Genomic DNA, 15408 nt, shown 5'->3' with positions numbered 1-15408 from the left:
TGTTGTGTGTGTAGTTAAAAGAATAGTAATAGTCTGTTTTAATTTTAGCGGCTTAGATTTTCATATCTCCACCGTTTATTACAGAAAATACTGTACAACCAACAAAATACACAGCATTGCTATTGGGGAAAGTGTGACTTCATACCAGGACCTGGCTCCATTCCAAAACACTGCAGTTTTGAACTCTCATGGATAGTTTAATGAAAGTGTCAACTCAGGGTGTGGCAGCAGTGAAAAAGGCAAACTCTTAGAGAAAGTACTGAACACTGTTAAGGAACGGGAGATGCTTTTGCTGCTTCCAAAAAAACCTTTCAAGCAATGAAGTTACTGTATGCAAGCCCGTGCACATTAACCCAGTCCCATTTGGAGAAAGATCAATAGTGGCTGATCATCATGCCTCACATTCTTTATTTCCTTGCTCATTCTTCCCCTCTCCATCTGCCACCCTAAAACTAAAGCAGACAGTGAGACTGCAGAATATAGAGTAATATCTTGCCTTTATATCCAGATGTTCTTCATGTCTGTATTTGGATTATTTATGGCTACTTTATGAGGAACAGGGCCTACTGTGCATGTGTTGAAATTCTGATTAGTTCATCTGACTGCACAGCAGTATTGTGTTCCTTCAGTCTTGAATGGCATTAGTTTTCAGGGCATGATTAAACCTTAAGGCCAATGTAAACGTCTGTCTGTCAGATTTGGGAGCTAATTCTGTAGATGTCCCACCTGAATATCTTGCTATGATTAGTATGCAAAGTCTGAGGCCATCCTCTCTCCTCAGCAGTATGCTCCCCTCTTAACAATAAGGAAGCATCTCTCTCTCTCTCTCTCTCGCTCTTTAGATGAATACAACCAGAGTACCACAGGGAGAATTTTGCTTGTTTCTTAGAATATAAATACAAGGACCCACATTCCCTGTGTTTTCTTTTGCAAATTACCCATGTAGTCTGCAATGCTCCAGTTTTCAATTTTTTGTGAAGCCTCTCAAAAACAGAAAAACAACTCCCCACGGACACCACACATTCCAACTGTAATGAAAATGTTATCTGTAAAAATGAAAAGTCCTTTGTTTAAGAATTCTGAATGCTAGCAAGAATATACAGCAAGAATGTTTCAGTTTGTGGCCTTGGATTTGATAGTTGTACTTCTTGGTCCCGATGCCCAGGAGTTCATAGTCTTAGAATCATGAAACAGATTAGGTTGTTAGAAGTAGCTCTGCAGTGATTCTCCAAGAATAACTTCAAGCTGTTGAATTGTCTTCTGGCACTGATGCTCTACTTCTTCACACTCATCTTTTAAAAAAGCCAAAAACAACACAATCACTCAGAAGTGGCTGAGAACTCTGCAGTGCTTTCGTATTTATCTTTGAAATGTTTACATTGAGAGTTTTTCATATTCAATGGAGTAATGGGGGAAACCTTGACAGAAGTCATGAAAAACCTGAACGGCTCACTGCCATTTTAAAGCAGTTGTTTAAAAAACAATTGTTTAAAAGCACATGTTTAAAAACATTCTATTGGATGCCCAGAACTATATCAGGAAATGTAGCCCAGAGTTAGCTCTCTGCAGCCTTTACAATGAATTCAGTGGCTTTACAGGGTGAATGGCACGGTATCTGTTCCCCCCAGCAACTTTCGAACATATGAAATAGTGTTATTAACTCAACTAAGTCAATTCAACCACCACAGGACCTGCTCTGCAGAGTCAAAGCTCACTGTTATCAGACTGAGTAGAAGTGTGATATAATGCTTTTACAATCCACAGAAATGAACCACTATGGGAAGGGTGGGACTTGAGACAACTCAGCCATAAGGGCATTTTAGCACCACAAGAGTCAACCTCTTACTTAAATGAAACTACTCATATGAGCCAAAGTTAAAAATGATTGTGATAATTCAAATCCAGACACGGACTTATATATTTATATTATTATATCTTGCAACAGCCTGGATAAATAAACTTTGCAACAGTCAAGGTTGCCCTCTCAGTTTCTCTTCAGTAGGTATACCTGCCCTCCTTTGAAGAAGTAGCAAAATCCATAATACAAGAGTGGATGAGAAAACTGGATTGAAGGAGGAGGTTCACAGTAGAAGAAGAGGAAGAAAAAGAATTTGGATTTATATCCCCCTTCTCTCCTGCAGGAGACTCAAAGGGGCTTACAATCTCCTTGCCCTTCCCCCCTCACAACAAACATCCTGTGAGGTGGGTGGGGCTGAGAGAGTTCCAAAGAACTGTGACTAGCCCAAAGTCACCCAGCTGGCATGTGTTGGAGTGCACAGGCTAATCTGAATTCCCCAGATAAGCCTCTGCAGCTCAGGCGGAAGAGCGGGGAATCAAACCCGGTTCCTCCAGATTAGAATGCACCTGCTCTTAACCACTATGCCATACTGGCTCTCTACGCCCCAGTAGACCTTTTTTGCTTTTGGCTGTCTTGCCTCCTGCTGGGGATTCTTGGTTCAGGAAGCCTGATCCACTCTTACCCAAGAGTACATCAGGGGTAAGAAATTTTTACTGATTGTTTGGCTGCAACCCCCTGGCCTCGTGCCTTGTACTGTTGGGGTTCCAGATCCTTAGCAATTGCTTGCCAACCCTGAATGTTGATCAGCTGGGCCAGTCAAAAACTCTGTGTGCCACAGTAGCTATAGTGTTGAGCTGCTACTGAACAAGAACCTGCCACTTTTAACTTTGAGCTACAGTTTAGCTTTCACCATGACCCTCACATTTAAAGGAAGACCATCTTTCAGTTTCAATGAACTCTGTAGCCGTCAATAACACAGTACTATAATCCACAGATGAGGATTTTTAAAGCAAGACACATTCAGAGGTGGCTTGCCATTGCTTGCCTCCATATCATGCCCTTGGTGTTCCTTGGAGAACTTCCATCAAATATGGGCCAAGGTCAGGGCTGAGAGAGTGTTACTGGCCCAAGGTCACCCAGCAAGCTTCCATGGTGCAAGTGGGGATTTGAAGCTGGGTTCCATCCAAAGATTGTGGCATCAAAGAACAAGACTATGCAGTTTCTTACCTTCCATAAGTTCAGCTAAGAAGGGAATAGACTCTGGTAGTAGTACCATATAATTCTCTCTTATTTTTTCTGCAAGCTCCAGCAAAGCTAATAAGGCAGCAAATCGAACCTAGAAAAGGAAAACCCAAGGTCATAGCAGTGCTTCTTCACACCACTCCCACGTCTAAAACACTTTGAAACCTTTGCTAAACCCCATGAATTTACATACAGAAAGTCACAGCTTTACTGAATTCCGCATGCAAGGTTGGTCAGGGTTATTACTGACCCCTCACACTACTACACCCATTACACACACCTAACACATCTCTCATTTTAAAATACTGTTATAGCATTCCAAAGACAGAACAAATTCAGTTAGACAGTCAACTGCCATCTCAAACCACTGAGACGTAAATGGGATATTCTCTCAAAATCCATCTCTGCCACATACCTTAGGTGATGCATGCCTCATCTTTAGCAAGATCTGATAGTTTAGCGGCTTCCACAGAGAATCGTCTGCCATTGCAATGGCAAACCGAGCTATACATGGGATCAAATACACTGTGGTTCGTTCCTGGAACTTCTCCTCCCCTCCGATTATGTTTTCCAGCTAAGGAAAAAGCAACAAGAAGACACCCATATTCATGTCTACACCACTGGCTTATGTAAACTTAAGAAAATGATTTATGTCACTTTAAATGTCCATAAGAAGAAGGGAAATGAAAGAAGAAATTCATTCAGGGAGGCTAATGTTATTGTTTGGCTATTAAATGAGAATTTGTTGAAGAATACCTGGTCAACTAAAGGCATCATCAAACTTTCTGCCCTCTCTTTGCTCACAAAATGATGGGAATCATAAAGAAAAATTTTGTATAAGCAACCAAGAATGAACTGCAGCAATAAGCAGCTCTTTGCTGTGTTTTCTTCTGAGTCAAAGAAAGCTTCATCTGCACACAAAAAAGCACAACAGAGAAAGAAATGAGAAACACAGTAACGCACATCCACCAAAAAAGATGCACCATTTGCAGAGTATGCAGGTTGTACATATGACAAGGAAGTGTATACTATCTAAACAACCAGTGCCGTAACACTGGCTCCAAACACCTTTGAGGATAAAGAAGCTCTGTGTATTTCTTTGGATATAACTAACATGACTGCTGTGCAGTGGTGGGATTCAAATAATGTAACAACTGGTTCTGAACTTCCAGTGGTGGGATTCAAATAATTTAATGACCAGTTTGCTGCCCTAATGACTGTTTTAAGTATAAAAAAAAGATATACCGAAAGGGAGTTCATTATTTCATACAGTTAATACTTAAATAAGAACAAACAAGAGGTGCACAAAACTAGATTATGTTATAAGAGTTTTAAAATATTAATGAAAAAACCTGCTTGAAAAACACGGATCCTCATGATTTTTGCACTAAGTCAACCCAAAATCACCAGAACATCATAACTCCAGCCATTAGCCACATGGTTGAACAAACAATCACACATCCCACACTTCGTGGTGCCGCAGTGGTGCAAAAATCTGCTTTCCAAAAATCACCAGTACATGGCAGCTCATACCCCTGGACACAACAGTCACACATCCCATGCTCCATGGCACAGCAGTGGCACAAAAACGTGCTTGGAAAACAGGGATCCTCATGAATCCTCATGAATTTTGCACTAAGTCATCCCAAAATCACCAGCACATCACAGCTGAAGCCTCTGTCCAGATGTCTGAACACAACAATCACGCATCCCATGCTTCGTGGTACTGCAGTGGCTGCAAAAACCTGCTAGGAAAGCACGGATCCACACGGATGCTTTCCCTTTAAGAGCCTGGGTTTAAGGGAGAAGCAGAGAGGCCAGGCTGGTAGCAACCGGTTCTGCGAACTAGAAAGAAATTAGCTACAGGCTCTAGCGAATCATTGTGAACCGTCTGCATCCCACCTCTGCTGCTGTGTATTGAAAATGGATGACATCAATCATGATGGTTGGCTTGCAGCAGGGTAATGCATCAATATGCTCACAATCCAGTTCCTTTTAGAAAAAAACACTTATTTATTTGGCTTCAGACACTGGCTTTGAAGATCAAGAGAATCTCCTATAGATTCAGAAAAGTTGGGTGGCCAGGAAAGGAGTGTTTTTTCTTCTCCCCAACATTTCCTACTGATCCTGTCTCAAAATCCTCCGCCTGAGATTGAATGGTAGGTTATCATGAGTTGCATTTCTCTTCCATAGTATTTTATATGTATGCAGGAACATCTAAACTAGCACTGCCTCAAATTGTGTGGTTTTGATGATTTTGATGATTTTTTTCTGCTGGTGATGAACGTTTAGAATTTGATCTCAGGTTCAGCAATTGTTTTTTTTAAAAAACTGTAAACAAATGAATAACATGAATATGGGAAAGAAGAAACTATTACAAAGGCAAATGTAATAAATGTCAAATTCATCCCTTTTTTCCCATTGGTAGTTATTGGAAACTTACCTGTTTTGGATGTATTAATCTGGTTCAGAGTGTCAGAAAAAGGTTTCACTAAATGACCAGCAAAGAGAGCAAACAGCCCTTTAAGATGGTCAGCAATGCAATCTGCCAATCGGCAGAAGGTCAACAGCCTATCCTTCGAGGAATCCTCAGATTTGGCCCAATCAAAGAGCTGAAAAAGAAAGAAAATCAAGTTTTGCGCAAGATAGTGTGAGGCAATTATTAATTTCAAAAAATATGAATGCAAGTTGTAATATAAACTGTAATTTATATACACATTTATTTATACATATTTATACACACAGTATGTGCATAAATAAATAGCAAGGAAGTTATCAGAACTCCTACCTTGAAGAAAAGGGGCCTGAAAGATATTTCAGAAAGCTTCATAATCATGCTAATTAAACAAGTAATAATATGAAACTCTATTTTTCCAACTTCCTCCAAATCATCCTAGAACAAAACAAATTCTATCAGTTAAAAGTTACACAGCAACATCCTGACATTAGAGTTCTCTTGATATTTAGATGAAATAATCTCTCAGTATCTGGTCAATGTCTCCAAAGATGGAGAAACCAGAGATGTAATTACATGTACAGTTGCGCTACTTGAATCCTATTGGTCAACAGGATTTAAATGGCCTAAGTGCAGGATTACAGCTGATGTCTTTAGACAGAATAATAAAAATAATTTGATATACTGTGCAAATAACTTGTACAGCCATGCTTGCTTCACAAAGACCTCCCATATATCACCTGAGAATGCTCAGCTCTGAAGTCCAGGGCCTTCACAAAAAGTGCTGTTAGCTCATACTGATGGGCATTGAGCTGATCTTTTTCCAAAACCACAATATGCTCCTTCAGAATGTCCATAAGTGTACACAGGTAGATCTAGAAAAGAAAAGACAAACAAAATCAAGCAACTAAACAACTGAGAGATAGGTTTAAATACCCACCACCGGGGAAAACCCCATTTTTAATATCAGGAGGTTTTCTGTTATTTTTATAAACAAGAATAATGTTTCTTAGTGGATGCACAACCATATATTGCTCTTCTTAAAATAAGAGATAAAAATAAAATAAATTTAGCAAAAAGAGCCAAGAAAGGAGGGAATAAAATGCCTTTGTAAATAGAAAACAAGCATGTTACCTTAAGTTTTGATAAGGAACTACTCTTGATGTTTGCTAGCTACTTGGCATACCTCCTAGACTAAAATTATTTTGTTTTGAGGGGAAGCCAAGGGGTGGAAACCTTTTAAACAGAAAGCAGTGGTCTGGTTTGGACTCTGGGTTGGTGCTGACTTAGCAAGACCCAGAATAAGTTGAAAACTATGACTGACACTACTGGTAATCTTTAAAATGATTACAATTATACAAGACAGAGGTGATCCCCTTTTCTCACTATCCTCTAATGAGCACATTTTAATTTGCATCCATGAAGAACTGTAACACATCTAACCTTCCAAGAATTTGAAATTTCATCATAACACTTTGTAACTGCTGGCAGAAGAACTCTTGGTGGGAGTTTAGTTGCTAGGGTGGTGATCAGAGACGTCACACGTATTTTCAGGTGGGATGATGGACCCATTTCAGTTCCAATTCTTTCCAAACGAATTACCTAGCATTGTGCCAGAACAAAGGTAAAATATTTGATCCAATCGTTACAGTGTATGAATTATGATTAATTAAATAAAGTTATAGTCTATATAGCCCAATGCTATCTGTTTGATAATGACTCTACAAAGATCCTGAGCTGAACAAGGTTTTCCCCAAAACTTGATATCTAAGATATTTTAATTGAAAGTGTCAGAGATTCAACCTGAGACCTTGAACTTATTTAAAAAGTATCCATCCCCAGAAATGTGGGCTTAAGATGGCTTACATTATACGCAAAAAACAAACAACAAAACTGCCACATCTAAAACCATGGTACACCCTTTACCCAATAGCATAAAAATCAACCAATATAAAATGACTAAGACCACTCCCAACTCCACAAAATAGCAGAAAATCTGAATGAGAACTGTACAGGATTTCAAAACACCCCCATACTGTGATTGAGGTCATACCCACTACTAGTGGGAGTCTGTTCTACAGCATCAGGGCAATCCAACCAAAGTCCCTGGAATAGACCATCTGGATCTCTTGATGGGATGGGGTGATGAGGAGAGACTGGGATGATGAGCAAGGCAAATCCTTCATGTTCCTGAGTCCTAAATCATGAAGGGCTTTAAAAGTTAAAACTAGCGTTTGAAACTGACACATACTGGCAGCCAAAGCAGATGTTCTCTAACAAGTGTAATATGCCAAAAATAATGTCTTTGATAAAAAGTGAGGTGCTATATTCTGTCTAATTGATATTTTTGGGTAATATTTAAGAAAAGCTCCATGAAAAGCATATTAAAGTGGTGTAGCCTTGAGGTTATAGTAGCAAGTTTACAGCAAGATAAATTCATGAACTGTGGCTAATTCCTGATAATAGGTAAAGGAAGAAATTTTTTTGAAGCATGTTAAAGCAAACAAACAAACAAACAAAAAGGATATCCCAATGTATTACAATACTGGGGAACTGAATATTTTGTTTAGCATGTACTATCCAAAACTGAAGACAGAGGTATTTCCTTTTCTCTATTACCTAGAGCAGTGGTGACGAACCTATGGCACTCCAGATGATCTTGCAGTACAATTCCCATCAGCCCCTGCCAGCATGGCCACCACATGCTGGCAGGGGTTGATGGGAATTGTAGTGCATGATCATCTGGAGTACCATAGGTTCGCCACCACAGACCTAGAGAGATCTGACCTGGATAGCCCAGGCTAGACTCATTTCATGGGATCTCTAAGCAGGGTTAGACCTGGTTAGTTCTTGGATAGGAGATGACCAAGAAAAACCAGGCTTGTTATGCAGAGGAAGGCAAAAGTAAACCACCTCTATTAGTCTCAAGCCCTGAAAACCATGCTGGGTTGCCATAAGTTGGCTGCAACTTGATGGCACTTTACACACATGCTACCTCAACATGCTAAGTACTCAATCTGAAACCTTAAATATGCAGAATAGACTATACTACTGAACTCTGCCTCTTCTTTTTGCTAGCTGTTGTGGTGTGTTAAAAGATGGACAGAGTAAGATGGGATAAAGACCACAATTTCAAGTCATTTTCACCTGCAGGAAGGCAGATTTGTCTTAAAAATTCTGAGAAATTTCCCAACAATAAGAGCAGAGCGATGAACTAACCTAGATAGGGTATTCTGGAATTGTTTTGAACAGTTTTAAGCAATGTATTGTCAAAGGCTTTCACAGCCAGATTCAACTGGTTGTGGTGGGTTTTCCAGGCTGTGTGGCCGTGATTTGGTGGATCCTGTTTCGCCTGCATATGTGGCTGGCATCTTCAGAGGTGTATCACAGAGGGAAGTCTCTCACACATTGTGTCCTGGTCACAGTGTGAAACAGACTTCCCTCTGTGATACACCTCTGAAGATGCCAGCCATAGATGCAGGCGAAATGTTAGGAACAAGATCCACCAGACCACGGCCACACAGCCCAGAAAACCCACCACAACCAGTTTTAAGCAATTTTGAATGGGAATCAGCAAGAGATGCTCAGGGCAGACATTACCCCATTCTGAGAAAAGGTGTTTGGAGCAGATGACTAACAGCATCATTTACCACTTTATCATTTTATGATTCCTATCCCCAGAATGTAGTATGCCTCATAACAGATATGCTAAGGCCAGTAGAAGAAAACCCTAAACGTCACTTTCTCTTGTATATTACAAATTATGGATCAAGTGCACAAACTGAATTAAGGTAGTTCACAGAGAAACCATACACATTTTACCAGGAAATCTGACTCACAATTCCCCATGTCTACATCAAAATAGATATTACTCACCTGCTGCAAAATGTCCAGCAGATAGGGACTGAGGAAGCGTGGCAGCGTTTCCACAACCTTCAACAGAGCTGTCACTGCACTAAGCAAGTAGATTTCACCAGTAACCAACTCATCTTTGTGCTTCAGCACCTCCAATAATGCTGGCATAAGTCTATCAGCAAGACAAGAAAACCAAGTCTGTGTAATTTCCAGACAGATATTTCTCCCAGTAAACAAGATTCGTTCCTCAGCATTCCATTAAACTATGTTATTTTTAAAACTGCAGAGCGTTTTAAAGAACAGGAAGAGCAAATAGATTAAAGGTTCCCCAAAATGCAAAGTGTTAACAGAACTTCAGACAATGCTGAGAAAAGCATATGTAGCTTGATAGAAATATCAGTGGGGCAGTCTGCGGTAACAAAATTAAACAGGAGTCCAATAGCAACTTAAAGACTAACAAAATTTATTCCAGCTTAAGCTTTCATGAATGAGAGCTCACTTTATCAGAAGTTTGAAGTATCCGTTAATAGCAACTAAATTTAGACTGAAAGCTGTAAGCAACAGAAGAAATGGGAGCAGGGAGATGTTACAAGCAAAGGTAAGTAGTTATCAGTCCACTGAGAGTGGGTAAGAAACACTCCCAAATGCTGACAATTAGGCACAGCAGGATTAACACAAAATGGACTTCAACCCTTGGCAAAAAGCCTACGACTCAAGGAGGCTCGTAGCTTCCTTTTTCTCTAGTAGCAACTGGGAATCACCTACTCAGGTCCTGCCCACTTTCTTACAACATGGGGCAGGTGTCACATCAGAGAACAGTGTTCAGAAGAGTCACAGATGTCATGTTGAATAGCCACATGTGGCTATCACCCTCTAGGTGAGTATCACTATACAGGAAGTAGCATCAGGTAAACCACTTTCTTCTTGGTCTGAAACACCTACATCTGTTACACAAAGATAAATCATACCTTTCAGGGCTATTGCAGAGGTTACTGAACTACTGCACACAGATTCTACTTAAGTGTCCTGTAAATGCTAAGTATCATTATTGCTTAGTGCTTCAAAGCAATACCTTGGGAGATGAGGTATGGCCAGTGCTTTTAGCACACAGGTAACTTCAGCCGCACACAGCAAAGCGCTGCCTGTGACATTTCTTTCTTCCTTCACATCAGAGGAAATCACATCAATGGCAGTGGAGAGAACAGGTATAAAGGGCATGTGGTTTTCGGTGCCGAAACACTTGCACAGCAGCTTCAGACTGAAAAAAGCCGTCTGCCTGTTGATCGCCTGCTCCTCCTCAGCCTTCCTTGTGTTATGCTGTACGACAGCAATGAGCTCAGGCACCATTTTTAACAGCAGTTCAATCTGAAAAGATAAAGCCAGAGATAGAATCATATGGTCCTAGTCTCCGGAGCAGAAGAACAAGCTTGGTCCCTCACCAACATGACATCCCTTCAAATATCTAAACATGGCTATCATGTCAACTGTTCACTTTCTCTTCACCAAACTAAACATACCCAGCTCCCTAAGTCTCTCCTCACAGGGCATGAATTCCAGACCTTCTATCATTTTGGTTGCCCTCCTCTGGACCCATTCCAGCTTGTCAATATCCTTCTTGAATTGCGGTGCCCAGAACTGTACACAATACTCCAGGTGAGGTCTAACAAGTGCAGAATAGAGAGGTACAATTACCTCCCTCGATCTAGATACTATACTCTATTGATACAGCCCAGAATAGCATTGGCTTTCTTGGCCACCGAATCACACTGCTGACTCATGTTCAGTTTGTGGTCTACTAAGACTCCCAGATTCCTTTTGCTTGTAGTGTTGTCAAGCCAGGTGACACCCATCCTATATCTGTGCATTTCATTTTTTCTGCCTAAGTGTAGTATCTTACATTTATCTCTGTTGATATTCATTATGTTTGTTTTGGCCCAGCTCTCTAATCTGTCCAGGTCATTTTGAATTCCGACTCTGTCCTCTGTGGTATTATCTACCCCTCCTAATTTGGTGCCATCTGCAAACATTCCATCATCCTAGTCGCTGACAAAAATATTTAATAGCACTGGGCCCAGGACAGAACCCTGTGGCACCCCACTATTCACTTCTCTCCAGGATGAAGGTGAGCCATTGATGAGAACCCGTTGAGTTTGGCCAGTCAACCAATTATAAATTCATCTAAGAGTAGCATTGTCTAGTCCACATTTCACTAACTTACTTGCTAGAATATTATGGGGCACCTTGTCAAAAGCTTTACTAAAATCAAGGTATGCTATGTCCACAGAATTCCCTTCATCTACCAAACTTGTCATTCTATCAAAAAAAGAGATAAGATTAGTCTTACATGACTTGTTTTTCAGAAACCCATGCTGACTTTTTGTGATCACAGTATTCCCTTCTAAGTGCTGGCAGACCTCCTGTCCAATTACCTGCTCCAGAATCTTCCCTGGTACTGATATCAGGCTGTCCAAGAATGGTTTAGTAAGGCATTGTTGAAGGCTTTCATGGCCAGAATCAATTGTCTGCTGTGGGTTTTCTGAGTGGTGTGGCCACGGTCCAGTAGTTTTTGGTCCTAACGTTTCACTGGGCACTGTCACAAATATTACACAAATGCATACTCCAACTCACTGAGTATCATTTCAATACCTTTCTATCACAAATGATAATTTCAAAAAGCTCAAAAATAATTCCACAGACAAGTACACCGTCAAGTATGGCTATAAAACCTCTAGATTAGGTTTTTATTTTGGCAATCCTTTGTCAAGCCAATCTGAGTTGAAGTAAGCATTGGTGTAATATTTGTGACAGTACCTGTTGTACACCTGCCTTGTTACTATGGTGGATTCCCTAACGTTTCACCTGCATCAATGGCTGGCATCTTCAGGGGCATGTCACAGTGAGGTGTGTTCATGGCACATCTTACTGTGAAATGTTTCTGAAGATGTCGGCCACTAATGAGGAAAAAGCGTTAGGAGCAAAAACTACCAGACTACAACTGGTTGTGGTGGGTTCTCTGGGCTGTGTGGCCATGTTCTGGTGGATCTTGTTCCTAACGTTTCACCTGCATCTGTGGCTGGCATCTTCAGAGGTGTATCACAGAAGGAATCTGTAACACACTGTGTCCTGTGTAACAGACTTCCCTCTGTGATACACCTCTGAAGATGCCAGCCACAGATGCAGGTGAAGCGTTAGGAACAAGATCCACCAGACCACAGCCACATAGCCTGGAAAACCCACCACAACCAGTTGAATCCGGCCATGAAAGCCTTCGACAATACCAGATTACAGTTCACACACTCCAGAAAACCCACAACAGCCAAATTTACTTCAATTCTGAGTTAACAAATTTGGATCCCGCTGTGCAAAAGGTATTTTGCAAGAGACTGGGAAATAACTAAAGTGCAGTTGCCTAACTGGCGATTCCTCAGTTGGAACTTTCCCATCACTCCCCTGTAAACTTGTCCTGATTAAAATCAGGACTATCAGTGTAATCTCTCCCCTCAGCACCTTCCAAGCCGAAACTAATTTGGTGCTATGCCAGATGTATGTACCTCTCTTTCCTTTGCCTTATAGCCACAGGAGTCCAATGAAACTTTATTGTCCCTGCATTTGGGCCCTCCTCCCTTCATGCTTTCTTTAATTATACCTTCCTTATGATGAGACAACAAATGCCTATAGGTAGCAGAAACAGAAATCATTGCAAGGATGGCTTACTTGTTCTTTTGGCCAATGCCTGCACTGTTGCAACTTATTGTTCAGCAGATCCATCGCTTTACGCCTCACAGAAGGTAGCTGGTTGAGGATCAGCCCCCTGATGACAGTGATAAAGGCTTCTGCAGGCAATAAGGAATTAACCTGGAAAAGAAAAGTAGCAGGGAAAATACACCATGTTAAAGAAGTGGGTTTCTACCATAGTGTTTGAACTGCTTCTGTCAGACACTGCTGTTTACATGCTGTATTACCAATACCATAAACAGTTGTTCCGCAGGCTTGCTCACTTAACTAGAGCTGACAACACAATATTCCCCTCCAAGGTTTGCTGATATTGCTTATGTGCTAGGAAAGCAAAACTGCCAAAGTGCCCAGAAGTGTTAGAACTGAAATTAGAACCATCAGGGAAATCCACTGAACACAGATGGTCTAATTTCTAAAATCTTTATCCAGCACAGATTTTCCATTGATGCTTCTGCTCAGAATTAATAAATATTTATAGTAAGATTTGTTAATGGAAATCAGAGGATGATTATTTTACCCTGCTGTGGCAATATATAAATGTAAACTGCCAACTGGCTTTGTACCAACTGGCAACATAAAGGTCTCTAAACATATGAAAAATCTACATAATATGAAGCCACCATAATAAAATGTCAACAGCACATTCAGAGAAGTGCAACTGTCATGTTACTTGCTGTTAAATGTCTAAGCTAGACAAGAAATGTACTTACTTTATCCAGCACATCGTAAGACTTGCTGAGGAGAGCCCTCCAAAACTTGGCAGTTGGGGCATCAGCATTTTCTTCCACTGAGCTTGCCACAGCATTGATGTAGCAAAGAACTTCTTCTAATAATCTGGATAAAAAGTTCTAATGAGTGAATCGAACACCGCAAAGAAATATAGCTCCTGGCCAGTTTTATGAGTCACTTCCACTTGTTAGCTAAGGAAGTGCAGAAGTAGTGGCTTCATGAAAAAGCCCAGGTTGGAGACATAGTGCAGAGGTCTTCAGGATTGCAGACTCAGCCACCAATCTTCATGTCATTCTTACATAGAATATGCATCATTCAACAGTTGAGGCTTATACTTGAAATTTAACACTTAAGGGTTTTCAAGATTAAGTCTACACTAGAAATCCTCCTTTAATCTCAATTCTGTTAAACCTTCTTGTCATATTTTTTGTCAATCTGCCCAAAACACTTCAGTTCATAAGACGGTGAAGAGCCCAGTAGAATGCTTAGAGCTTTTTTTTTTTTACATAACTTCAGCATAGCAGAAGTGGTTATGAAAAAAATTTCTGAGTCCTATTTTGAGTAGGGAAGATTATTTACATTTCTCTTTATACAAATAAAATGAGAAATGGATCAACATTTAAACAAGATAGGGGATTCCAAAGGAAGACATAGTTAATGTACACTGTTGATGTTTTGGCAGAAGCCTGGAATGCCAACCTCTTTATATCTACACTCAGATAGGAAACCCACTTCCTGGTTTACAATAATTGAATTGGCAGAATTGAAAAAGGCTGGGAATTTTTTGATGGAAAACAGACTGAACCTGACAAAAGAAAGCTATAAAGTTTAGCAGATAGTTTATGAAGATGCAGTAACTATGGCAAAAACAAACTTTTCCACTATTGTGTCACTTGATTTGTATCCAACTCGAATTATTTAAGGTAATATGGCATTTGATGACTCCAAGAATAGTCTCATAATAATCAGCTATAATCAGCTATTATCTATGACAATGATGGCAAATCTTTTAGAGACTGTGTGCCAGGGGCGGAGCGAGGGGAAACTGTGCCCAGGCACCCTTGCCACGTCCCCATCCACTCCCGCCCTGCCATGGAACGCCCCGGAACGCCCTGAAACACCCCTGCCACACCCGTGGAATGCCTATGCCATGAACCCGCAGGGGCACGCACCCAGTGCGTCGCACACCCCTCGGCCCCTTGGCACTTTGCCACTGCCAAGTGTCCAAACTGGGGCGACGGTATACGTGCCCACAAAGAGGGCTCTGAGTGCCACCTCTAGCATGCATACCATAGGTTCGCTACCACTGAGCTATGATGTGTTTGTGCAATTCTTTGCTGATAAAATCATCAGATTCACTCCAACTTGGATGATAGGTTTTGAATAGATCAGGCAGTATCTTCTTAACTAACTCTCCAAAAGCAGCCGTCTCTGCTTTAGACCAGAGTCAGCCAGCTGTGGCTTAGAAACTGAAGAAGGACAAACCAAAAATGAATCCAGACAAGATAGATATAATGCTGGCTGGCAAGGCTGATGGTGTGTATGGTATTTTGATTGCGTTCATTTACCTTGGAACTGCCATCTGATTCCTAGA

General features: G+C 40.8%; 1 protein-coding gene across 1 annotated transcript in view; it reads right to left on the bottom strand.

Moving 5' to 3' along the window:
- Window positions 1-36: 36 nt before the first annotated feature.
- The window catches only part of HEATR1 (HEAT repeat containing 1), a 52746-nt gene continuing 37374 nt past the window's right edge, over window positions 37-15408 (bottom strand). The window contains exons 34-45 of the mRNA XM_048505133.1: window positions 13796-13919; window positions 13065-13205; window positions 10423-10715; window positions 9372-9522; window positions 6939-7097; window positions 6236-6370; window positions 5829-5933; window positions 5484-5652; window positions 3797-3951; window positions 3456-3614; window positions 3026-3134; window positions 37-1292 (exon numbers count right to left, since the gene is read on the bottom strand). Coding sequence (XP_048361090.1) covers window positions 1204-1292; window positions 3026-3134; window positions 3456-3614; window positions 3797-3951; window positions 5484-5652; window positions 5829-5933; window positions 6236-6370; window positions 6939-7097; window positions 9372-9522; window positions 10423-10715; window positions 13065-13205; window positions 13796-13919 — 1789 coding nt within the window. The 3' untranslated portion in view covers window positions 37-1203. The remainder of the gene's footprint in view (window positions 1293-3025; window positions 3135-3455; window positions 3615-3796; window positions 3952-5483; window positions 5653-5828; window positions 5934-6235; window positions 6371-6938; window positions 7098-9371; window positions 9523-10422; window positions 10716-13064; window positions 13206-13795; window positions 13920-15408) is intronic.

Source organism: Sphaerodactylus townsendi, linkage group LG01 (genome assembly GCF_021028975.2).
Source record: "Sphaerodactylus townsendi isolate TG3544 linkage group LG01, MPM_Stown_v2.3, whole genome shotgun sequence".
NCBI classification, from domain to species: domain Eukaryota; kingdom Metazoa; phylum Chordata; class Lepidosauria; order Squamata; family Sphaerodactylidae; genus Sphaerodactylus; species Sphaerodactylus townsendi.
This window is presented reverse-complemented; position numbering and strand designations above follow the sequence as displayed.